Source organism: Toxotes jaculatrix, chromosome 20 (genome assembly GCF_017976425.1).
Source record: "Toxotes jaculatrix isolate fToxJac2 chromosome 20, fToxJac2.pri, whole genome shotgun sequence".
Classification (NCBI taxonomy): domain Eukaryota; kingdom Metazoa; phylum Chordata; class Actinopteri; family Toxotidae; genus Toxotes; species Toxotes jaculatrix.
In genome coordinates, this window is record NC_054413.1 from 6,180,242 (window position 1) to 6,206,455 (window position 26,214).

The 26,214-nt window shown below is 41.5% G+C and overlaps 1 protein-coding gene across 5 annotated transcripts in view; it reads left to right on the forward strand.

The window, feature by feature from the left end:
* cacnb2a (calcium channel, voltage-dependent, beta 2a) overlaps positions 1-26,214 on the forward strand; it is a 56,314-nt gene that overhangs the window by 22,593 nt on the left and 7,507 nt on the right. For 3 of the 5 annotated variants that reach the window (XM_041065372.1, XM_041065376.1, XM_041065375.1), the window contains 8 exons: positions 15,149-15,268; positions 20,805-20,927; positions 21,055-21,191; positions 21,302-21,378; positions 21,695-21,828; positions 24,322-24,402; positions 24,521-24,579; positions 25,287-25,396. In XM_041065372.1, the coding sequence (XP_040921306.1) occupies positions 15,149-15,268; positions 20,805-20,927; positions 21,055-21,191; positions 21,302-21,378; positions 21,695-21,828; positions 24,322-24,402; positions 24,521-24,579; positions 25,287-25,396 (841 nt within the window). Of the gene's footprint in view, positions 1-4,219; positions 4,489-15,148; positions 15,269-20,804; positions 20,928-21,054; positions 21,192-21,301; positions 21,379-21,694; positions 21,829-22,022; positions 22,043-24,321; positions 24,403-24,520; positions 24,580-25,286; positions 25,397-26,214 lie in introns of those variants that run through there. The other 2 variants (XM_041065374.1, XM_041065373.1) reach the window with 2 other exon arrangements.

A 26,214-nucleotide genomic window follows, 5' to 3' on the forward strand; every position in this document is an offset into this window, starting at 1 on the left:
TAAGAGGTGGTTGGCAGATTCTGTTACCTTTTGACAGAGCCAGGCTTGAGAATTCAATGCAAACTTTCAGTACTGCCCAGTGCTCAGAGCTCCACGATTCAGGCATTCAACTCCCATCCAGGGTAATTTACAGTGTGAGAACAGATGATCTCTGTTTTTCAAGGAGATTGTAAAGGGTTGTCAACAAGATCATCTGTATACAATTCAATCCTTGCTAAACAGAACATTATGCTGCCTTTTTTAAGCTGTTGTAGAAGCAGGGAAACAAAATAAGCCCATATTTAATGGCGGACTTCTTTTTCTTGCAGGGAAACTGAAAGATTTATCCACCAGCACTTTAAGTCCTCTTGGAGAGTTTCATTTGTGTAATAGCATTCTTGGCAAGGCAAAACCCCCTTTGGAAGAGCCTTTCTGACAGATCCTCAGTGATCTAATTGTGGTGTATTTTAGCCTATTAGTGATCTTTATAAGTTTACAAAATGTCTATAACAGTATTTGTATGAAACATGGCCCGTTATAATAGCACATTTGACAGAAAACAAAACACTGTTGATGATGTTGGATATTGTTCCTGTCATTGGCGAGATGCTTCGGGTCAGAATCAATCAATTATCATCAGTATCTGTTGTTTTGTCCTCTGTTATGATGTCTTCAGTGTTATGATGCTGTGTATTGATGTAATGCAGATTAACTCGTGGTCCAGAGTACTTTATCACTGGGAAGTGTGTTTGGCAGAGGAGAGTGGTTTTGTTTTGGGCTGTTTACTTTAATGTGAGCGGTGGCCACTGTGTAGTCACACCAGCATGAAATTGTTGGACACCTGTGTCCACTCCTGATATGGACTTAGAGCGGCCCGATGGATCGAGAGAGTGTCCTGTAACTGAAATTGCACAGGTGTTATCCCTGAAACATGTTTTTACCTTGACAGTAAACACTGTTCCTTGAATGTAAATGACTCGGTTTGTGAGTCTTTCCCCAGAAGGCCGTGGATGAATTTGTGATTAGAGAGTCTCTCCTTCAGCTGGAGGACTCTGGATCAAACATCAAACTGAATCTCCATCAGCTCCAGGGTGATTGATCTGACTTTACACTCTCGCCTCTTTGAAATTGCATTAAGCAAAGCTGCAGCAATTAGTTGATTAATCAATTAGTCTATCAAAAGAAGATTTGTCAGCAACGAATTTGATAATCTAGTGATAGTTTGTCATTGTTTAAAGCAAAAATCCCAAAATGTAAATATTTGCTCTTTTTCCCTGTGTTAAACTGAATATCTCTGGGCTTTGGACTGTTAGACAAAAAGTAAATAAAGGTGGGATTTATCACAGGGCTTTTGTATAAGAAAAAGTGCAGCAGAATCAGAATTCAGTCTACCATCACGCTCTTTGCACCATACAAGGTGACTCTTCAGCACCTACGTAACAAGAGAAAACAACTGTTGGCAATGTCATGTTTTTTTCAAAGTGAAACACATTGGGATGTTTTATTGATTCCCCCTTGTGGTCCAATTACTGTATGCTGGTTTTGTAAGCTATCCTCGTTGGCCTTTGTGTGCCTGTTAGTGTGAATGCCTGCTGACGTCATTGTGTGCATGTATACTGATCAATAAGCCAAAGGCAATGCCGACACTCATTTCCCAGCGCTGGCACATCCAGGAGACATTGATCTGTCAAATCCCATTCTGAGAGCCCATTCTGAGAGAGCTGATAATTGCTGTCTGTAGTGAAGGACTCATTACATTATAGTAATTACTCAAAATAAAGCAGCTAATCTGGGCTAGAGCTTTATTTGCTTTTGTTGATTTAACATATTGTATACAGTATATGCTTGTATAAGCTTTTAGCTAAAACCATTACACACATTAAACACATAAACTTTACTATGGATGGCCTCAGCAGAAAAATCCTGGCAGGGATAACTGGAGCTACACAGGATCAATAAACATGCAGTGATTTTTATGCACTATATTAATTAAGCGGCGACTCAAAATCACAGTTCACTTTGCTTTCACAAAAGGTTTCTTGATCGTTATCATAATCTCTTTCTTTCATTACCTTAATTGATTTTATGGCAGTATGGTGCAGACCTCACATGCAGAAGTAATTTTTAGTGAGAATTCGGAGACACCAGCTCACACTTCCTGATCAACTGTCATCACGCTCAGCATGTGGAAGTTTTTGCCTCCAGGGCTGAGTTTAATTAGAGTCTGTTTTTCACCTTCATTTACCTTGACCTCATGTTGCCACGGCAGGGCTTGGATTAGACGACAAGCTGAGACATATTTTGGAGTTGAAAAGGAAAAACACCAAAAAAATGACCTGTTTCAGGTTTTCCAATAAGAATGTTTATTTATTTTTTGTTTGTTTTGTCTGCTATTATACTAAATTGAATATCTCTGTTTTGTTACTGATATTTGGACAAAGCAAGACATGTGACTATGTCAGCTTGGGTTTTAGGAATTTTAATGGCTTTTTTTTTTTCTAGATCACATGATAAACTGATTAATCAAAAAAATAATCTGCAGATTATTAGATATAATATAAGTACAAAGTATAACACTATGTTATAATATAATAAAGAAATAATTAACTTTCAGGCACTTATCTTAACAGGTACAATGTGTTAAGGGGTGGTGGTAGGTGGATTTTACTACTTGTGATCAGAACCAGGCTAGTTGTTTCCCTGTTTCCAGTCTTTATGCTAAGCTAAGCTAACCAGTTGCTCACGGTAGTTTCATATTCAGTGTACAGACATGAGAGTGATATCGATCTTCCCATCTAACTCTTTGCGAGAAAGTTTTAAGGATTTTCTTATGTTGTTATGTAGTGAAAATAATAAAGAAGACACAATATAAATATAAGATATAAGATATGTTGTTTAACAGCAGAATTTTCAGATTGATTTTGTTATCTTTTGTTTGCACCAGGACTTGTAACCATTGTCCTGGTGAGATTAGGATAACTATCCCCCAGTTTGTCACGTGCCAAGCACATGCCCTAGCTGATAATCCTCAAAAAGGGGTTAACCCTGACCAAACACAATATAATCTAGGATTTAGGTTTGACATTTTCTCCACACTGAAAATACAAATCTGGGCTTTACTGGGATGTCAAATAAAGCTTGTACTGAGCTTGTAGTTTGATAGTTGTATGCTCTTACAGGCTGGATAAAAAAAAAAACAGCACACAACTGTTTACTCAGTTCTCATATGTGCTGCTCAGTTGGCATGTTTTTCCAGTTGCTCATGTTTTATTACAGGAAAATTTCGATATTTAGTTATGGTTACATTTTGTGAACTCATGACTCATGTTTAGCTGTGGCAGTTTTCCGAACTCATGTTTTGACTCATATTTTATGGCTTGAATAGAATATTTAACATCCCAGACTAAATGAGCTCTGACGCAATCGCAGCGCGATTACAAAGCACACATCACAGCTTCAGTGTCTCTGATGTCAGATCATAAAGAGATGGATGTGCAGTGAGTTTCTTTGAAGTGAATGTGCTGTTTTACAGTAACCACCAGCTGCATTACGCTAGAGCTCAATAGAAGACTGTCACTTGATTACTTAACAAACTTTTATATGACTTTAATCTTATATAGATGTAAGAGTTTGTTGTGTGTTAGCTGCCTCTCTTCTGTTGAGAAACTTACTTTTGTCTTTTCTTTTTAATGTAAAGTTAAATACAAACATGATTATCTGCCATCAAATGACCAAACGGAAAGTTTCAATGGCTTTCGTCCCGTTGATGATGAAAGCAAATATGGCATTTCGTTGATGTAGTGAAGATAATTACTTCCTGACTTTTCGGTCTCCGCAACATGTGTTGAGACTATACAGTGAGTTCAAATCTTTAGCCTTCCTCTCCACGGAGTGTAACCTCTTTAAGGCAAAGTGGAACACATGTAAACTCCCCAGATCACACACTCGCACACAGACATAAAAAGCTTCTGCAGCTGCTTTTGGTGCTTTCTGGAATTTTCAGGCCAGCCCTGTTGGCCAGAGATCTTACTTCCTAACTAGATGTGTGTGTTTGTCTGTGTGTGTGTGTCTGTGTGTGTGTGTGAGAGAGAGAGAGAGAGAGAGAAACCGAGAGAGTGTACATATGTGTGTGTGTGTGGGAGGGGAGAGGGGCAGGGGAGCTTGTTTTTGGGGCTGGAGGACGGTCGCGGTGCTCTGAAGGAGTGTTCTCCCAGCGTGGGAAAGACGCTCGTCTTTTCTCTGCCTCTCAGGGGCTGAAGTAGGCCAAAGAAGGGCTGAGAGGAACTAACTTCTCTCCTCCGGCTCCAACTTTCTCTTCTTGGACAAAGCTGTTCCCCTCGTGAGCCGGGACAAGGGGATTTGTAGGAGGGAACCACTCAGGCTGGCAGGAGTTCCTGTGCTCCGAGAGGAGATGGGCAGCAGCTGAGGAGACTTTCTCCCAGCCGGGCTGAACAGCACAGAGTTGGTAGGGCAGAAATGTATCACTCCGGCAGTGAGGAGTCAGATCTGGTAAGTTTGTATAAACATACTTTCAGCAGCTCAAACTATATGCCTTTAAAACGTTTCTGAGCCCAACTCAGCAGTACTTCTCACTCTTCTCTTCTATATCCTCTGAACAAAGAGGAAGGACTCGGACTGCAGGAGAATGGAGGTTATTAGTGCAGGATTTAAAGGGGCGTAAACATACACTTCCTATTTTCCTCTCTTGTCACTTTTCCGGAAAGTTAGTAAGTGAGAGTCTTTCCCACAATGCACACCGTAACTCTCTTGCAGTGTGCTGTTTTGAGACGAAGACGCTCGTTTGAGTGTCTAGTAGTGGTCGTGCAGTGGTGGGGAGCTGAGACATTAGGTTAACAAGCAGAGAGAAGGAAAGAAGGTTAACAGCCAGGATGAGTTTGGTTTTTATGCACAGAGACTGGTTGAGAGCACAAAACTTGGCTTAGCCCTAAAGCAAAGGCTGAAGTTTTGTCTTAGCCACATGATCCAAACAGAGGATCTCTATTTTTCCCCAAATTCTCAGAGTTTTTACTTCCTTTTTCTATAACTTTTGCAAATTTTAGTTGTTTTTAGGTATTAGGTATTTCATATTTTTCCGGATCTGCTTTTGTGCTTGTTTTTGTCTGTATGAGAATGATATAGTAGTGAAAACCTTTAATGCAAACATTTAACCGTGACAGTTATCAGTGGTTATCAGCCACACCCTTGTATTATTGACTAATCAGCCTCTAAAAGTAAGTTTGATAGTAGTCCATACACACTCACAGAGCGTCATTTAAAATGCTTGTGGAGATGCCAAGGTTTAAAAAAAAAATACCACACATATGTTAACAAAATGTGCATGAAATCATAAACAAGGCACCAAAAATATTTCCATTTGATGTGATGGTGCAGCCAATAAAATCATGCTGGGTTTTGGGTTAGAATATTTCATTTCAGTGTGAACATCATGCAACTTCAATGAAGAATTGGAACAAAACAGCATCAGACAGTGTGGAATAAGGTGCAACTTTTAAGCTACTTAAGGGGAACCTGAGACTAGTCTGAAATGACAAACTGCATGATTGACTAAGACCAGATCAGTTAAAGCAATTTAAGCATATATTATTCAGTGCTATTGTGTGATGTTCAGTAGATGCTGTTGTGCATCTTTGTAGCTGATTTCTAGATCAGGGTATATGAGAAACTCTCTCAGTCTGGAGCTGGTTGGTCTCGGTTTGGGTCCTGGAAAACCATTTACTCTCTAACACAGAAGCACTTGTTTGATGGTGTAAAGGGTCTGTTCATGAGCTGTTGCTCAAGCGGTTCATGTGACTGAACCTGCTGCACGCTTTAGTTGCATCCACTTTGGTCAGCTCAGCTTGTCAAGCAACACTTGCTGTATCTTTTCAGTCTGTGTAGTCTTAAGTATCTGTCACTGAGAGCTGTGAATAGTTGAGTTAACATGACTGATTATGAAGGGGTGTTTGGAGGACAAAAACACAGGTCAGACATTTCAACTGGGTCACAAGTACAAAGGATAACACTATGTTAAACATCTAAACATTGTACAGTCGCATATCTACAATAAAAATGACACATGATCATCATTAATAGAACTAAGTCTTGCATCAGTTTAACAATTTCAACAAATCTGTGTTAGATGTAAATATTAGAAGTTCAGGCATGAATCTAACAAAAGCTAGTGACTTTTTTTTTTTTCAAGATGTATTATAATGGGTTGAGAAAGGTGTTGCCTTAAGCTTAACAAACCATTTAAAAAGATAACTAACTTTCTTAAATCATGAAAAGTTGATGTTTTGGACATACATGGTTCCCACAGGACAGCAAGTATATGTAGATGGTTGCCTCTCAGGCAGTTACAAAAGTAATATAACTATATTTTCCACATTGTATTATTTTATTTTTATTATGTAACTTAAATCATCCTGACACATTTTTGGATATGATGAAGAAAATCTGTCCAGAGAAAAAATGTATACCTTAACGTACCCAAAAAAAGCAAACTTAAATTGACCTTTTGTGGGCTTTACTCCTCCAGATATATTTAAAATATACTTAAAAGTAACTGGATGTATTTAGAGACAGGGTTTTTTTTTGTTTTATTTATCACTGAAATCTGGGAAATCCCCATGCCTCTTTGGCAATAAGCTCAGTTTCTTATAAATCACAAATTTTGCCAGAAATTGGTCCAAAGCACATAATTTATCAGTGTATGAAATAAAATAAATGAGGCTGAAATCATTTTACTCGAGCCCAGTCCCGTTTGTAGGATGGTGTGTTTTGCTCCACTGAAGATGGTTAGCAGCTCGTTCTGCTCTCTCAGCCAGTTCTCATCAATCATCCACAGCCCGCTTCATACACCAGGAAACTGCCAGAATATTGATGACGCAAGCACAAAATAGCAGCACAGAGCAGCCCGGGGCCTTTCTTACTGTATCCCGTTGATCAGCCATCATCCTATTATGGTGCTCTGTTTCCACAAAGGGACCTGAGAGGGAAGGAGTAGCTAGAGAAACTAGATCTCACTGTGAGGGGATTCACAGTTAATGAGAGCAGTGCCCCTCCAGGGACTGCTCCTGCTGGCTGCAGGTAATATTTACTGGAAGAAAAAGATTAGCGCATAATTTGTAGTTGTAGGGGTCCCGCCACCCTGCATTTGTCCTGCCATAACATTGCAGGGATTTGAAAAACTCTAAAGGGCAGCAGCAGTGTAACAGAACTGAAGCAAATATCCAAACAATACATGTTCCTTTGAAAGTCACATAGTCAGAAGAGCACAGGAAACCATACGGTCTGGTAAAGTTTAATCAGTATGGCTTTTTAAGGGCTGGTTTAACAGTATCATTACTTTAAGACTAAAGTAAAATCACCAATAATTTTGTAACAAATTGCAAAATTGTAAAATATGTGAGGTCAATAAATTTTTAGACTCAAGCAATGCCAGTTAGTCGGTCCACCTCTTTTGTCCAAACTAAAATATCTCAACTACCATTGGATGGATAACCTTAAAGTCTGTTTATGTTCATGGTACCCAGAGGATGAAGCCCACTGATTTCGGTGATCTTCTAATATTATTTTTCTAGCGCCCCAATAAGGTTCACCTTTGTTTATTTATATTTATTTTTTGTAATCGATCACTAAAAAAAAGACTGAGAAAGATTTGAAAGAGTTTACCATTTAATTTTGTTTTATTTGCGTATTGTGAATTTGATCTGGGTTCATGCACAGTATGTTAGCAATAAGAAACGTGTTTTGCAGTGTTGCTTCTTTCTAAGTTTCTAGCTAGCCACCGTGCGCTCTGGGATCATGCGATTGACCCAGTGAGTCTATTGCCTCGATGGGATGATGCATTTATCTAATGCACTGGCACATGGAATGCTGGGTAAACACTTTTTTCATAGGCCTGTCAGTGTCACCTTGACGTCCGTGCAGTCAATCCCTCTTTTGCCACGGCAGAGGAATCATTACTCCACCCCACTTTTTTTTTTAATCTCTCTCCGCATTTCTTTTTCTCTTTCACAGATGTACTAACTGTTTCTCTTATACTCTCTTGCTCACTTGGTATTCAGTCCTTCTTTCTGTGTTAAATATTTGTAGCCATCCCTTGTAGCAGTCACACATCTCTCACTCTTGTCATGTCTGCTGCCATTGTCTCCGCATGATGAAGGGGATGCTGTTTGTAGACCGATGATTTAATTGCACTGAGTGAAGTGGCAGTGATGGACAGATGGCTGGGAAAAGAGGCTTTGGTTCTAGCCAAGAATGAGTCATGCCAAGCTTGAAACTGCTAGCACACTCGCTCAGCCCATTGTCAGCCCCGATGCAGTCAGCCACAGCCCGTCAGCCAGAACTGAACATGACTTGGCACGAGCGGTAATCTTCATTCTTCAATCATGATGCAGAATGTGAAGTATACTTGTGCCTTCTGACCACACCGCCTCATTAAATTCACTGCTTACACTCGTCTGAATATGGCCTGTTTTTTTTTTTTTTTAATTTTGTTAGCAGTCTGAATTTTAAGATGAACATTCACTGTGTCCTGAAAGTTCAGGTCGGGGTTTCTGGTGGATAAAGTTTACGAACTGCACACTGTACTACTGAATCATTCATAACATATTAACTCTCAGACCCGAGGCTGTTTGTGCTTGTTCTTTGCTGTTTTTACATATGGCATAGTTGATACTTGTCTTAGCTGAGCTTGCCATATATTGTTATATTCAGGACACATTAGGCTTCTCTTAAAATGCCATCGTTTGACATGTGAGTGGTACTAAAAATGCACTGGGACACTGTTGTTTGTTTGCTTACTTTTTTTACCTACGTTTTTGTCTGTATAAAAATGTCAGTGTTTCTGGGATATAGAGAGCCTTGTTCATTGGACATTAGTAGCTTCAGTTCTGTCAAAAGAAATGTTTCAATGGAGTAAAATGAAAAAAAGGCTGATTTTCATGTATTTTGTCACTATAGTTTTCATTTCCAGTGATTTGTGAACGATGTTCTTCTATATCTGTTTGTGCTGTAACGAATTGCACCATTGAAAGTTGATATGCATTACTGTCGAAGCAGTTGCTGCTTACACTGTAAACATGTATGTGCAGACATTAATCACCTGCATTAATTTTGAGACAGAAGAAAACATCAAAATTTTACTAGATCTACTAGACTAGATTTACTAGACTTAGATCTAAGCCACCTGGTTAGCTCAGTTGATATAGCACGAGACTCAATCTCTCGGGGTGGTGGGTTTGAGCCCAACTCATGGGCCCACCATCCGTGGGAGGTGCTGTAGGACTTCGGTGCATTGTGGACTGGGTGGCAGTCGCCCCCGTGACCTGGGCCTGGACCCAGATAAGCGGCAGATCATGACATGACATGTCTAGATCTAGAGGGGTTTTTTTATTATTATGCCACTGACACGAACAGGTGAGGTTTTATGTCTTTATCTTTATTATTTTGTAATGCAGCATGCGTAGATTGCCAAGTGCTGGGTGTTACTGTGTAGAAAATGCACAGAACCATCCTCCCCCTCTTGAGTAAAGCCATACAGGCTTGAAAGCCCAAGCCGCTGAGAATCCCTTGAGAGGTGGGAGATGAAAGAAGCAGAGTAAGGGGTTAGGATGGGATGAGAAGCCATGGAACAAGGTGAAAGGAAGTGCGAATGGGAGAAAAGGGAGTGAGAGAACATTTGTGTTGCAGTGTGGCTCACGTTAAGTCACAGGGAAAGAAGCAGGAAGAGTGCAGAAAGCCTACAGATGTGTAAGAACTGAGGTCTGAACTAAGGACGAGTCAAAGCAAGGGGTCCTTGACTATGAGGGCACTTTATGGCTCACATGCACAGCCTTTATTTTCTGCATCACCACATTTCTCCATTTTCGTAGAGGATGCATATAGAAAATAACTCTCATAGTGGCTGAAAATGAAAAAGGAAGCTTTCAGATCATGAAGAGATTCCCAGGTGTAACTGCTTCAATCACTATAAGTGATTCTGTCAGATGCAGAAGGCAGCTTAGACTGACTCACAGCCTCCTGTTTCACTGTGGTAATAGCCACAGTGACTTATAATGTTCTAATGTAATGATCGCTGTGCCACTGCTGCATGTTGAGGTCGTTGGTGGTCTAACAGCAAGGACCTCTGTCTAAATGAATCAATAAGAACAGTATAGAGACCGCTGGACCATTGCTATTTCAATCCTCCTGTCCATCTCTTTCTGTCTGACAAATTCCTGAAGACGGCCACTTCTAACACAAGTCTGTTTCTCAGAAAGCAGGATTAATATTAGACTATTCTGCAAGACACAATTTAGGTCTAATGGCAACTTCTAGTGTCTTTGACTAAGACATTAGAGTTAAATAGAGCTGTAACAGCTTATTCTGCTGGGTGGAGCAAAAAAAACAGGGGGTACTGCTCCTCATGGATCAATGCAGTATCATTCTGTTGTTAGATTATTATTAGGGGCGTGTGTGTGTGGGTGACACAGTGCTGTCAGTATCAGTGTGGCAGCAGGTCTAGAGGTCGGTCATGTCAGGCACCCGAAGGTACTTTCTGTCGCTGTGAGTGTTTGTCAGCGTTGCCGTCCGAGTGCAGCCTTCACAGCTCCACTGCCTTCCTCTGCGGGCTCCATGGATCCTCGTTCAGAGCATCTGTGCCCTGCCCTGAGAGCTTTGGAGGCTAGTGTCAAACCACCTTGTTGAACCATATGTGACCCTTGCACGAGTTCCCAAAAAAAAAAACATTGTATTGTTGGTATTGTTTTATTTTTGAAATTACTGTTGTAGCTCCGGTGATTACAGAGGTTTGATGTTACAATGGACAAGATCAATTTTCTTTTGTCCATCGTTCCCATCCATCTCTGTTTAAAACATCTACTTCAGGTAATCGCCCTCCTCGTTAGACTAATTGCTCTTAATGAGCAAAACTCACATTATTCTGTCCTTTCATGTAAGATGTGTCATTTTTAAGTGCACGTGTCTTATTGAAAAGACCCTGAGCAGATGGAAGCGTGTCATTGATTGGTTATGATAAGCACCACTGATTAGCATGTCATCCTTTGATCTACAGTTAGTGCTCCTCAGGGAGTGACTGCTGGTCATAAACCAGCAAGCCCATTTCAACCATTGGTCCCACAGGCTGATCCCTGACTCCTCTGACCTCACACAACCTCATGACCGGTCAGACAGAGGAGCATGATGCGTCAGCAGTGCAAAAAAAAAAAAAAAGAGAGGCTATTTTAAATAATCTTTCAGCAGAGTTTAACTTTGGCTGGTCCTTTATGAGGACGGGAAATTTTTAATTAACACTGTAATTATTCTCATTTGTCCTGTGTGGTTTTTGCGATGCTCCACTCACATGTAATGAATTACAGCTGATCTGACAGGTGAGGATTTAGAGCCGCTTTCACCTCAGAAACCGTACCACTGAGACCAGCACAAAGAGGAGATGATTTTAAAAAAAGATACAGTACAATATATTTAACTTTTTTTTTCTCCTTACTCCAAAAAGGGCTGCAGCTAGCTATTATTTAGTTAATTCAGTGATCCAAAACACAGTGATGCAAAACAGAGAAAAGCAAAAACTAGCCAGATCTAACAGGTTGGTACCAGCGCATCAGGAAAAGTGACTCAAACATTTGTCAGCATAGTTCCCAATTGAGTTTCTGTTGATCAAAAAAAATCAACTGAATCAGCTGTATTGTAGAGTAGTAAGTAGTAATTTACTTGATTACTTAAGTGACAGAAAGCTGAACTAATCATTTAAGCCATTTATCAGGCAGAAATGCAGAACACCCCAGTAACCAAATGAAATAAAGCATCCAGTCCATGGTCTAGAAAATACTTTAAATCAGTTGCAGCTTTGCATGGTTACTGGTTGATGGAAAAAAAAATTAAAATGCAGCTGTAAGATGGGATGAATTATTTTTGGCTTCCAAAGGAAGGCATGAAAGGAAAAGCTTGAGAACCACTGCATGAATTCATAATGGGAGTAATGAATGAATAGTTGCAGCCCTAATATGATGCATGATAAAAGCATGTGTGCAGCTTTTGATTTAAGGATTTTCTACAGTGCTCTTCACCTCCTAGAAGATTTGACAGCCATTTTTCATCGTAAACAGCACATGTCAAGGTGAATGTAGGGTGTTTGGATGTAACAAGAACAAAACAGTATGCCCATTAATGCATAGTATCAGTACCCATAAGCACATGCACTGCCCAGGACTTATCACTGAGACGCAACGAGCAGATGGATTGACTGTGAGGGGTAACTGAGGAAAAAAAAAATGAGGGGAGTGACTGAGGAGGAGAAGGAGGGGTGGGTGAGATAGAGAGGCAGAATCACTGAAGTAGCACAGGGGAGCTTGTGAGATGTGCAGAGCAAACACTGACAGGCTGAGACACAGAGTGAGAAAGAGGGAGCTTGCAGCACCTGAGAGGCGGCAGCAGCAGCTTAATTAGCATCGGAAGGAGATTTGGTCACAGGCAGCCACACCAGGACTCATGTAGATAAACTGCTGTTACCGCTTGTGGAGCAGCGCAGGGAGGCTACAGCGGAGGAGGAGACCGAGGCTGGAGCCAAAGCTTGAACGGGAGGATGAGAAGCCTGCCACCTGACTCATACTAGGAGTCAGCCGTCAGCCTCAGCACCTGCAGCAGCAGTCTGAGCACTCCGGCTATCAAGGAGACTGGGGCAGACGGGGAGAGAGCTGCTGAGATTATGCGCGGGGCAGAGAGCTCCTGTGGATTCCCCATCTTTGGCAACGGCAGCAGCAGCAGGGGGAGCAGGAGCTGTGGCTCTACAGACAGCAGCAGAGCTAGCTGGAGCTGCAGCAAAACAGGGAGCTCTGACTCCAAAGCTATTTGTTTATCAAGAAATAAAGGTAGCTTTTACAGCCAAGGTGTAACAGGAACCAGCTGTCAATGTAGCCACAGTGTTGAATGTACCTGTAGCCAGAGCAGTAACGGTAACTGCAGAGCTGCTGCAAAGGTGCCCACAGCAGTGCAGTTAGGTTTAGTTGTAGCAGTAGCAGGGGGGGACAGTGGCTCAGGACACTGAATGACCAGTGTGGCTGATGAAGGCCACCTGGATCCGCTTGCTGAAACGAGCCAAGGGAGGTCGCGTCAAGAGCTCCGATGCCTGTGTAAGCAGATTTTGAGTGTGTTTACATCGTGGAAGTTGGTGTTTTTGTGTGCATGCGCCTGTGTCTTGTGCAGTAAGTCCGTGTGTCTCTAGTGCATCTGTTAGTCCACAGCATTGGGGTCAGTGTACCACGTTTGTGTATGGCTTGGTGATGATGAGAAGCTGGGTGTTGTTATCAGTTATGGCTGTCAGATTCTGGGCAGGGCTCCATATCACCTCCCTCTGACCCACTGGGACGGTGTTCTTGATCACGCCCCATCATTAGCCATGACCTGATGGAATAATCATAGCAGTCCAGGTATGTTCACCTGCGCTTTTCAAGGCCAGATATAGCTCATTAAACTGAAGCTAGTGTGCAGTAAATTGCCAATTTAGGACATTTATATCCTCATGCTGCATATTAAGCATCAGCGGCTTTTGAAGAATCCCAAAGACATGACATAGTTTATATGGTTGTTGATGTTTTGAAAGCCACTGGGGAATGTTATAATCATGACTGTGATGACAACAAAAGCAGCTCATGGATAGTTAATGAGCTTTCTATCCAATGAGTTCATATCAGGTACAAAGCAGAGAGGATGAGAGACAGAGGCGATTGACAAGCAGCAGGGTTTCATGTCAGATGGACGACATAAATATGAATAACCTTGTGTTATAAACAGTAACAACACGTGTCGTCTCTATACAAGTCAGGTAATGGAGAGGAGGGAGAGGTATGATCCTCCTTTGTATGTATGTGATGGCTGGGTAATTCTAATCAGGCACAGAGTGAGGGAGGCTATTTTTAACTCAGACAACAGTGTAATGGTGCAGTGAGATGAATGAAAGACCTTGTGTGGGTGGCATAGTAGTGTGCAGGTAAGGATAAGGCTCACACTACCTTCACTTAATCAGAAATACCTGTTTTTATACTTAGGTTTCTGCCTACCTGAAACTAAGTTGTGTTAATGGGAAATTGTTCTGCAAATTCAGTTGGATTGAATTAAAGCTGTTCTCTGATTTTTTCATCACAATTCACTTTTTGTTTCTGTCATCTGTGGGTTATATCAGCGCTACCCTACATAGCCAAAATGAAATGCAGCATTACGTTTTATGCCACAAAACTAGTCATGCTAAAGGTAAGCTAACTGGCCTGGCTTAGCAGAGCTAAGCTGTAGTTCCGGTTCTCTGCCTTTGTACGGTAGAGTGGTTCACGTCAACATACACACAATGATCTACGTAGGAATGGCGTGCAAGCATTACCTACTTCAGAAATTATTTATGATTCTGCTTTCACAAAATATGTCATCTAAGTGTGTATGTGGTGGTGTGCACCAATGCACTGCACACAGGAGTGTGTGTGTGTGTGTGTGTAACGCAGTAATCTTGTGTGTACTGGTATGTGTGAGTCTGGTTGTTTAGGAGTAGATCTGTCGCAACCACATATCAGACATAGACATACTGGGACCTGGTGTTCTTCAACATTTCCCCCAGAGTTTGTCACAGAAATATCACAACAAATCTGCAGGCGAGCAGTTGGGAGAGAGCTAAGGATAGAAAAAAGAGCTGCCGGTGATGTGATTCTATGAAAGACAGTTTGTGTCCTTTGGCATGCTTTCTCAGAAAAAGAGGAAGTGTCCATTATTTGTTACAGATCCAGTCAGCTCTTGTGATTTACTCAAGTTGTTGCTGTGATGTGACTGAGAGCAGAGACTGTTAGCAGAATTACATGTCTGCTCATTTAACTGAGCGCAAACTTTGTGCTCATTATTTCAGGAAATTAACTGAAATCCCTTTGATGATCACTGTTTAACACTTCAGTCTGTGTGGGCGTGCTTAGACATTTGTAAGTTGCACAACCTCAAAAGTTGAATATTTCTTTGGAGAGTGAGGGCAGTTAAAAGCAAATCAGTTGTCTCCGGTGTCTTCAAGATTCTGGGAAGCCCGCTGCTTTCTCGGCTGATAACACCTGTCAATTTAAAAGTGTGAATCCAAATCAACATATAGTTAAGTTTTAGTGGATGTGTTGCTGAAATGTTGCTGTTTGTGTCTCTGCAGGGTTCGGCCGACTCCTACACCAGCCGTCCATCAGACTCCGATGTGTCCTTGGAGGAGGATAAGGAGGCAGTGCGCAGAGAGGCAGAGCGACAAGCTCAGGCACAGCTCGACAAGGCCAAGGTTGGTATCCTACGTCCAACAGTGCTCAGAGCTCACTCTGTCCAGTTCTTGCTTTTTGAAACATGGCTTCTCTGGGCTCCAACAAGGGTCTGTCAGGGACATTTTAAATGGGGGGCCAGGTGGGTGTTCAAACTCTGATGAGCAGGATCAGCAATCATCATCTTTTTGCAGGTTTTTTTATGAGGAAGGAAATACATTCAACATGTTCGTAAGATCTTAAGAACACGCATAATGTCAGTGTGGGTCCCCAAAAGTATAGGAGTACAATCCTGTGTTTGTACAGACAAAAACTGGTTTATTATGCTTGAATGAATGATGGCAGGCATCACTCAAACAGTAACATAAACTTTACACTGGCCTGTTTGTTATTGGAGGATGAAAAGCTGAGTCTGCTTCCTTTTTGGTCTCTTTTCTTGGGCCTACATGTTTTTTTCTGCTATAACAATGACAAGCAGCTTAGCTACTGTGTTTTCAATATGGGTGGTGAAGATTTCTCTGTGAACTTTGTGTATCTTGACTTGAAGGAAAGGTATCATACTTTTGTATGAAAGGCTTTGAAATGATTGTTGTAAATAATTTGACATTTTACTGAACCTGGGGAAGGATTAGTCGACAATGCTGCAAGACTGACTAGGTGACTTTAATAGAAGCGGGACATTAGAAATGTTTTCAGCTGGTTTCTCAGATGAAAAAAGGGCTGTTAGGGGCCACTGATGTGAGAGGTTAGGGGCCTCGGAGGGCTCAGCGTCACTGTTTATCAGAGCCAAGCCTCGCCTGCTCTGCTCTGCTCTCGGCCACAATTAGCAGCACATAAACAAACACACACACGGCAGAGCGGGCTTGCCTCTGTGCGACAGGAACTGCAATCACAGCTGGTTTCCAAAGATTCACTGAAATCACTGGCACTGTTAAGATTTATGGCTCTGGTCTGCGAAATAATTCTCCTTTCTTCAGTGCACATTCTGTCCTGTTGCTGCTTTACAGCTCGTTGGGTAGCTCACAGTGTTCTATTTTTGCATATTAATTCAAGCAAGTGTCTGAAAAAAATGGGTTATTGTCTTTCAATGGGTGTTTAGTGCCTGTAACAGCTAGTTTGCCCATTAGCTGTAAGCTCAAAGCTTTTGGCAGCCCATCCATTTCAGAAGACATTTTCCTCCTGCACTGTGTCTCGGGGTAGCTCATAGCTGGCAAAGACAGATCATTCCTGCAGATCTATGTTGTTATTTTCCAGAGTCACCCTCTCTGGCTCACTAATTAAAAAGATAAGTTGGCTTTATAGATAACCTAGCATAGATAACCCCCGCTGGCATTTTACATGACAGATGACTTGTAAAAAAAAATAGCCTCTCAGTGGTCTGGCCACCAGAGAGAGAGAGAGCAGGCTGGGGTCAGAGGAAGTGCAGACTCTCTGACTGCGTGTCTTTATGGGCAGTAATTCACAACGACTTCCCTAACATACCACTGATATTTGTAAGTAATGACAATGCGGTTGATGGCTGTAATATTAAGTCCAAAATTTCTCAATGCCGCAATATATTTTTTCACATGTATTTACATAAGCACACATACTAAACACCATCTGTTGTCTCTGATTGACCTTAAATAGAAACTCCACCAATTTTACACATCAAAATTAGTTAAGCCGGTCACTGGCATTACTACTCAACCTGTAAAAACAGTTGTTTATTTAGGGAGCGGTGTCAAGTCTGAGAAAACAACCCAAATCATGTCAGGAGGGGTGATCTCGGCTTGGGTTTAGAGATCACTAATTTTTAACTGAAACCCTGCATTTCAAATGGGGCAGCTGTAGTTGGAAAGCTGAGGGCAGGGAATGATTAACCAAAAGATGCTTTAGAGTTGAATCACGAGCAGTGTTGGATCTCTCCTTTTGGAGCTTGACCCATATTATCAACTACAAGTCTGGATATTTTGGCCTTTAATGACTCTTCTTCAACCTATTACATGATGTATGATGGAAAACACAACATAAACGCACTCCAGCTATGAATTCCTGGCAAAAGAGAAACAATCAGTAGCTGCAATGGCTTAGTCATAGACATTAACAGCCTTCATTCATCATTACTTACCGTGCATGTCTGCAATATACTAAAGTAACCTCGGATATTTATAGAAATATCTTCCCACACTAAATTAATGAAGGTTATTATTCCCCTCATACCATATAATAATAAATTTTACAGGATCTCAATACAGCCTTAGGCTAAAGCATAGACCTGAAGAGAATTTATTTCAAATCGATCCACAACACTCAAGGTGAAACAATGTGGGAATCTTGATTTATCGTCTGCGATCTTTGCGTATGCTGCTAATGGAGAGGCTGTGTCATGTTACATGGCAAATCAGCAACAGCAAGGGCAGGTGTTCGCTCAGTCAGTGTAAGTACAGAGAGGACTGGGAGGTATTATCTAATGAAATATGCATAGTGTGATGTGATATTGTGACGAGCGCTGTGTGGTGTTAATTGGCTGTGGTCCATAGAGCTGCCTTCCAGGGTTCCCAGTTACAGATAGGGCTTCTCTAGAGCTGGTTATCTCTGTCTTATCCATAAGTCGGCCTCTTATCTCCTTGAATGTGTCTCCTCCTTTCATTTCCTACTCTTTGCTTCCTTTTTTGCTTTCTCTCCACTGTCCTCTACCCTTCTATCTATCTCTTTTTTCCTCCCTGCCATTCTTTCTCTTCTCACGCATCTTACCCGATCTCTAACCCCCCGCCTGCGTCTTTTTTCCCCTCACTCACTGCAGTCAATATGGCATCCATAATGAAGGCCTGTGTTACGTAACAAGCAGCCGAACAGTATGGGCTTGGTCAGGAGATGTAGAGATACTGTACAGCAGGGTAAAGGTGCCATTATGTACACATCCTGCAGTCACCTGTGATATAAGGTGCCATGTTAGGACATGTATGTATGCGTGATTGCCTACAGGTCTAAAAAAAAGTCATTAAGCCTATAGAAAGGCTCATGTGACAGCCAGCCGTGATGGATAAAGGCGAGCAGAGCAGCTGGGAGGGAGGAAAGAGTCAGCGGTCCATGAGAATACAGAGTGAGCACACATACATAGATACGTGTACTAATGGACCTCATACCTTCATGCAGCCATGTGACTCAATGCATTCAGACGCCAAGGACGCTTTGTCCTCTACGGGTCCCGGCACTGCACATACTGGATTGGATGATCTCCTCAATGGAGATGTCACAATCACACACTCACACAAGCATACAGCTTACGATCATCACTTCTTACACATCATGGAATATTTACATAGCTGTCCACACGAGGAAAATTATTCCAGGAGGATTTCACTAATGTATTATTTCCATAATCCCTCATAGTTCATCATAGTCACTTCACACATGTTATGTTTCAGTGAGGCATTAGTGGACAGTGAAAGCCATGGTGAAGGAGAGCACTCGTGATCTGTAAAGCCCCTCCTGGAGCCCACTGATGAATTATTCCCATAATAGTGAGCTTCACTGAGCTTTGCTGCCTGCTTCAAAGATCTCAAGTGGCATTCAGATCCAGGCAAATCCAATCAATTCTGCCGAATGGCTAACTGGTTAACAAACAGTTGCTTATTAATACACCCAGCATTCATGTGGATTTGTGTTTTTGGCCACCCGATGGACAGAAAACCAAAACAATGCGCTAAAAGTCCATAAAGCTCTATAGAGCTGAGGGAAAAAGCAAAAGTTGGGTGATTATCCTCACTGGGTTCATCAGAATGAGTGACCATTTTCACATGCAAGTAGTCCTGTGATCCATTGTTTATAAAAGAAATATTGATTATAGCCACTTTAAAGCTCCAATAATCAGTATTTTCTGAACTCACGGTGCATCAAATGATTATATTTGGTGTGAAAGGACTCAACTCTGCAGTTCCCCTACAGCTTTATGGAGCTTTTAACTTCTTGAAGCTCATTGTTTTGATTGCCCAGCCCACAAATTACATTCTCATCAACCTCCATTTTCAGCAGAAGCATGCAGCTGCTTTTGGAAAACAAACTATGCTAAACCGACCGTACATCACCTGCCCAGCACCAAACAGCAGACAGACAAAGTTAGCATCTAGCAAGTGAACACAGTTGAGCGTTTAGCAGCAAAAGAGCCAACTGTGGAGAAAACAGAGTTAAAGGAGAGCTTGGGTTTCATTAATTGAAAAAATCCTTATACTTCATGTGCACCCTTTTTACTCTGAACTGAAACTGTACGGGAAATTAGTTGGTACATTTTATTTTTAAGTGTCTTGGGGAAAATCAGATTACTACTATGATGAAGCCAACTACAACATGACCAATTTGAGTCAACTTTGAAAGCATTTTTGAGAGTCTGTGTAAGATCCTGCACCAAAGCTCTGATCTAGTGGGTTCAGTTTGGCTTCCAGCTGAATATCACACACCCTTTCCCTCATCATGCTCTCTTTTGTCTGCAGGTAAATATTTAGCATGCAAGTGTACGCTGGGAGATTACTCTAAGCTACATCCCTGTGTATTCGTTTTGGCTTTCAGTTGACTTCTGACATGCTTGTCACGCAGTCAAAGGCAGAGCAAATGTAATCTGGTTGAGGGCATGACCATGTTGCCAACTGTTGCTGCCATCGCCGCCAGACTGGCTCCAAGATTATGTCCAAAAGCATTTTATGTAATTCTTAAAGGGATGTGTGTCTTATGTGGGTATTCTAGTCTTGCAACACAAGTTCAGCAATCTAGTTTAGAGTGTTTGTGTGCGAGCATATGGTTTTCCCATTACATTTTTTCATGATGTGACCTCATTAAATTTTATTAAAATCCCTTTCTGTAGAAATGCAATGCGTCACTATGGGCAGAGGAGATTTGATCTTGCTTTGTGCAAAAACGTCTGTGTCTGGAAAGGCAGAAATGTGCTATTTTATGCAGTATGTGGACAGTCAGCAGTGTTAGGTGGTTATATTACAGCCTGCGGAGGTACTGGAAACATTTCATTAGCTATATGCATTATCTCAATGGACTGACTGTTCATCCCAAAGAGGAAGGTCAGCAGTGATCAGATAGGAAGGCCAGTATTGATTCAGCCATTGTAAAGATTGTGGAATTGATTTATGAACCATTTACACAAGTGGTGTTTGTGCTACTCAAGCACAAGAGTCCTGTTTTACTATGGTGTCGAAGCAGCGATTGTTACAGGCACTAACATGTTGCATCATTCTGAATTGTAAAGTGTCAGTGTTGAGACTGTGCAGCAGCCATCATTCATGGGGAGATAGCTAAACTAAGTCTGGATGAGTCAGAGCCTGCTTGTATCCCTCACCCAGGGTTATTTTTACACCTTGCACCAAGACAAGAATCACAGCTCAATAATAGTGTGCAAAGAAATCAAAATTTAAACATTTCAGGGACCAAATCTCCGCTCTCCTGTGGGTATTCTGAGGTTATGGGCCTGGATTTGTTCCAACTAAGCTACAGTTGCTATTTGACAAACATTTTTATCTCTTGCACAATCTGACATTTTCATTTATCTCCCTCTTCTGTTTTTCCTGGCAGACCAAACCAGTTGCATTTGCTGTTCGCACAAATGTCAACTACAGCCCAAGTCACGATGATGATGTCCCTGTGCCTGGCATGGCCATCTCCTTTGAGGCTAAGGACTTCCTCCATGTCAAAGAGGTGAGTGGCTACTTTCCTTTGTGAGGTGATATTAAACTTAATGATGCTGATAGAAATATGGATGATGATTAGGAAAAGAGGGAGCATGCTGACGGTGACTATATATAACTTTAATTATTCTGTGTAGAAATTCAACAATGACTGGTGGATAGGACGTCTGGTGAAGGAAGGCTGTGAAATCGGTTTCATCCCCAGTCCAGTGAAGCTTGAAAACACTCGTATCCTCCAGGAACAGAGAGCCAAACAGGGCAAGTTCCATTCCAGGTAAAAAAAAAGTCTTTTGCTTTGGCTGTGAGATTGTCTAAATAAACATTTAGACTTCTCAAGAGTTGGCTTTGTTGATCTCACATAAGAAATAATCCTTCTCATTTCAGTAAATTGGGAGCAAACTCATCCTCTAGTTTAGGTGAAGTGGTTCCTAACTCACGGAAATCTACTCCTCCTTCGTCTGGTAAGTATCTCGACAGGTAAAAATTAAAACTACAGCTTCATACTAAATAAACGCCTTGGTCTTTGAAACCAACTTTTAACCACTGAATTCGAGGTGAAGGTAAGATTTGATGCTTAGATTTTCATATTTTTTATTTGTACCTGCAGTAAAGTTGTTACCTGTTTTAATGGTCGTACCTGTACTTTTAAATGTTTCATTGAGTCTCTCTGTGTAGTAGCTACATTTTGTGCTACTGTTGATGTGAAATGTACCCCTTACCCTTGACCTCCTGTGTTCACCTCTGTGTGATGGTGCTCTTGTCTGTCTGTGTGCGTAGCCATTGACATAGACGCCACAGGCTTAGACCCTGAGGACAATGAGCTTCCCGTCAACCTGCGCTCCCCTAAAGCCAGTCCAAACACTGTCATGTCACCCCTAGCAAAAGAGAAACGAATGCCCTTCTTTAAGAAGGTAAACTGTACTACCCCGCCCTCTCTTCTTCTCTGTCCGACCGCTCGACTCTGACAAAAATGCCTGTGGCTGCTCGGCCTCACTCAGCGCCCGTCCTGTTTGTCTACACCACCGTCATTGTCCCTCGGCGTGCACCCATTAGCATGCATGCCTGTTCTTAATCTATCTCTTTCTCCTCTTCCGTCTCACCACAGCTAAGCAGAAGCAGAAATCGGTAAGTTGTGGTCTGCAGTGCACCGGCACAGCAGGGTCTGGGGACGACCTTTGTGGTCTGATCTGTATGATGCCTCTGTGATTCCTGAGCAGGGAGGCACCTCTGTACTGACCTCTCACCGTACTCACTGCTCCTGCAACCCTCTGTGTTGTGTTTGTGATTGTTTATGTGTTTGTAAGTGAACTTGTTATCCTGATTGAGTGAGACCTCAGTGTGAACATCTTTTTAATGAGACAGATGAGATCTGAGCCTACTTATATGTTTTAAAGGAATATTGTAACATTTTGGAAAATAGGCTCATTCACTTTCTTCCAGACAATTCGGTGAGAAGATCGACACCACTCTCAGATTTTCCATTAAATATGAAACTGGAGTCAGGAAAGATGCTGATAGGAACATTCTTCTATACCTTTGGACAAAGCCAGCTATAGGTTCAAGTCAACATCATGACATTCAATATATGTTTCCATTACCAAAATAAATTAGGCGAACACATCACTTTTGAAACAATAATCAAATTGATCTCAATGAAGTAAACTTTGCTTAATTAAATCAGTTCATCAGTTAGTTTTGACTAGGAGAATTGAATTTTGTAAAACGCTAACACATGATTGTGTCGTCACACTGTAAGTTGTCATACAGTAATATTGAATTATGACCAAAGTGTTGTTTCCCATGATTACGTTTACCAAGAAATCCAAGGTTGCACTAAGGCTACCAAAAACATTTCTGCAAGAACCGCTCTGTCCGTTAATACCCTCGTGTTAGTCAGCAGTAGTGTGCATCAGTTCCCACAGTGTCCCAGGGGAAGTCCAGTGACGACAGCAAATGTTAGACAGAAAGAAAATGTTTAGAAGCGGGGAGAAGAGGAAAAGGAGGGGGCGATAGACTATAACATGTAGTCTGCTAAAACACTCGTCATAAAGATAGCACAGACTGAGAAAGCAGCTTAAACATTAGGACAAATGAGGGGTAATTGAGAGAATGACAGCAAAACAATAACTGTGTGCTGAATGCAACAGTCCTTCTAAGTTGTTAGAGGAAGGAGTCAGTACTCTCTGTTTCCCAGCTGTCTGCTTTCTAACAGAGCTTCAACTTAGATCATGCACTGGTTGTGCCTCAGTAAAAAAGTACTTTCATTTTCCCCCAGTGTGCTGGCATATCCACACATCCTTAAAAACATGCTGCTCTGCCAGATGCCTGGGACACACAACAGCGTCAGGTTCACTGCCTTGATGTCAAATGTAGAGAGAAATACACTTCCTCAGAGCAATTAAATGGTTTTAAAGGTAGACCCTTTCTTAAATTTTTTAAAAAAAGGCTTTTTATTCTGAAAACATATATATTACACGCTGCAAGAACAACCAGTGGGGTATGAATTTCATTTAAAAAAGCACTGTAGTTTTATCATAAGACTCATCTGTGCATTTGGCATTCAAAGGAATTTATTGACATTTTGGGAACTGTGCTTATTCACCATCAGGCAGTTGGCTTAGCTTCGCTGGAAACAGGAGGAAACAGCTAGTCTGGCTCTGACTAGCTGTTTCCTCCTGTTTCCAGTCTTTGTGCTAAGCTAAGCTAATGATCTGCTGGCTGTAGCTTCACACTGATTGAGAACGCAAATAAGCATATTTCCAACTGTCAGATTTTTCCTTTAAATCTTCACCAGTGCCATTTCTCATTAGCAGTTGTCTGAGTTTTTCTTTGCAGTTTCAAAATTATTTTTGTGAAACATTTTAGACATCTTGCCAAAAAGTACCCCAGTGATTGATTTGATTTAACCCTTAGGCATTACACAAACTGAGCTCCCACTTTGTCCCAACATTCGTGAGCAAGTTTTCCTACCTGTGTCCTAATTTTCCTAAGTTTTTCAGTCGTAACTTCTGCCGCTCTTCTGTGGCCTCTTTCCCCTCTCTGACTAACCTTTTCTGTTATATGGTTCCTTCTTTACTCAGAGACATCAGAACCATGAAATGAGAGAAATAATCTGTCATGAAACGGTGCCATTTGCTGTAACCTGCTTTGAATTTTTGACAGCCTGATGATGTTGAAAATCGTGAAGCAAACTGCCAAATCTATTATAAATCAAAGCTTGCTTGCGTTTCGTCGGGCCAGCTGAGACGTCCCATCTCATGGTTCAAAATGTTCCAGTGCTTTTAAATTGTCTAGTTCATTGTTGTCCCAACCCCTCAATGATTTGTGATGGTGAGTGTTTACTTTGTCTCCATAAATGAGGACAACTGTTTTTCTTCTTCTTCTTCTTCTTCTCCTGTCTAAAGACGGAACACATTCCTCCGTACGACGTTGTGCCTTCCATGCGGCCTGTGGTTCTGGTTGGACCGTCACTGAAGGGCTACGAGGTGCGTCAGCTTCGATATTTCAAACACACTCAGCACTGTCTCTGTCGTTCATCTGGGAATTTATTAGCAAATGTGTGTGCCTTTTAACTGTTTTGCCTTGTGAATGTCCCGTCCACAGGTGACAGACATGATGCAGAAAGCACTGTTTGACTTTTTGAAACACAGATTTGAGGGAAGGTGAGTTCCCTGTGACCTTTTAAAATACGAGCTCTTATCCCGCTTCCTTCCTCATTCTTCCTCTCTCTCCGACTCTATAGGCTGGTATTTATCTGTCCCCTGAGGTTAACCGAGGGAGTGTGTAACAAGTTTGCTTGGCCTGGAGATGTGTGCTGCTGCTTTAAATAGTCCACCTCCATGTCCTTAATAGGCCATAGTGGGCCCTCGAGCAGAGAAGGATTCTCCTTACTCAATGTTGAGTCCATCCACCCATCCAGAGCAGAAAGGCCATGAAGTTAAACAACATTAAGATCCACTCAGACCATCAGCAGCTGTAGATAATACAGTTTATTCCCTTTTGAGTCCATTTCTTAAAACATGGTCTAACTAACATGGGCTACAAGCTCCTATTAATTCTCAACCAGCTGACTTGGTTCTTCAAATGAAGTTTGAGGTTCAATGTGTCAGTCTGAGGTGAATTTATTGTGCAGTCTTACTTTGAAGGGCAATAAGAGTAGAGAATGTGGATCATATCCTATGTGTATAGAGAAGCCTCTTGGCATGAACTGGGTCAACAGACCCATGGACATATATACATGTATACACTATGTTCTAGTTCTGATAACAGTTAAAACCTTCAAGTCTAGCTTAACTGAGCTTCTCAGTTACCCACATTTGTATTTACAAGTGCATAAGTGTATGTCTTACATTTTTGTCCCTTGTCTTAGAATATCAATCACTCGCGTCACGGCAGACATCTCTCTTGCCAAGCGCTCAGTCCTGAACAATCCCAGCAAGCACGCCATCATTGAACGCTCCAACACACGCTCAAACTTGGGTAAGCTCGGGCTAGAAATCACCGCAATGCCTGGGAACATCTGGTGTTTTGATTCATAATGTTTTCAAGGAGACCAGCTTATGTGGAAAAGGAAGGAAACGATTAAAGAAACTCTTGACAATGGTAATGATAACTCCCGACGGCCTGGAGTGGCCTTGGCCAGTTTCTTTTGTTTGGAATGAAAGATAGAGCATAAACACACGATAACAAGTTCAAGAACCGCTCTGATTTGACTGGGGTTGATTGGGGTCTAGATGTGATTAGAATGAAACAGATTCCTAAGTCAAACAGAGGTGACGCGGCTAATCTTTGCAATGTATCGCCATAAGCATCAGTCAACAGCTGCAGCAGAGTAAGAAGTCCCCAGAAAAGCATAGGAAAACTCAAAAGGAACATTAAGGCCACCACCTTAACCGTCTTTTTCAATGACGCATTAAGACTGAGGAAAAAAAACTTTCGCTCAATATTTTACCCAGAGCTTTTTATTTTAAGTGAGTGCCACTTGTAGTCTGTTTAGTCACTGTACACGGACACTTAATCTCAAAAAAATCATTTTGTGCTCTATGAAGCCTGTAATCTTCTCTTTTTCCGCCAAAAAAAAATTGTTCCTGATGCAGACAAACATTTTCAATCAAAACTGACATTGACTTAATGTCGTTGAAGCCCTCCTTGCTTCAACATACAATAAACGATCTCAGGAAAAATTCAGCAGTAGAAAGGAGTGAAACTGTCTCACCCCTCAGGCATATTTTAGGAGGAAAATGAGAATTTGTGACTCACTTGTTGTCTAAATGAGCTTTTAGTTTGGAATGTTTTCA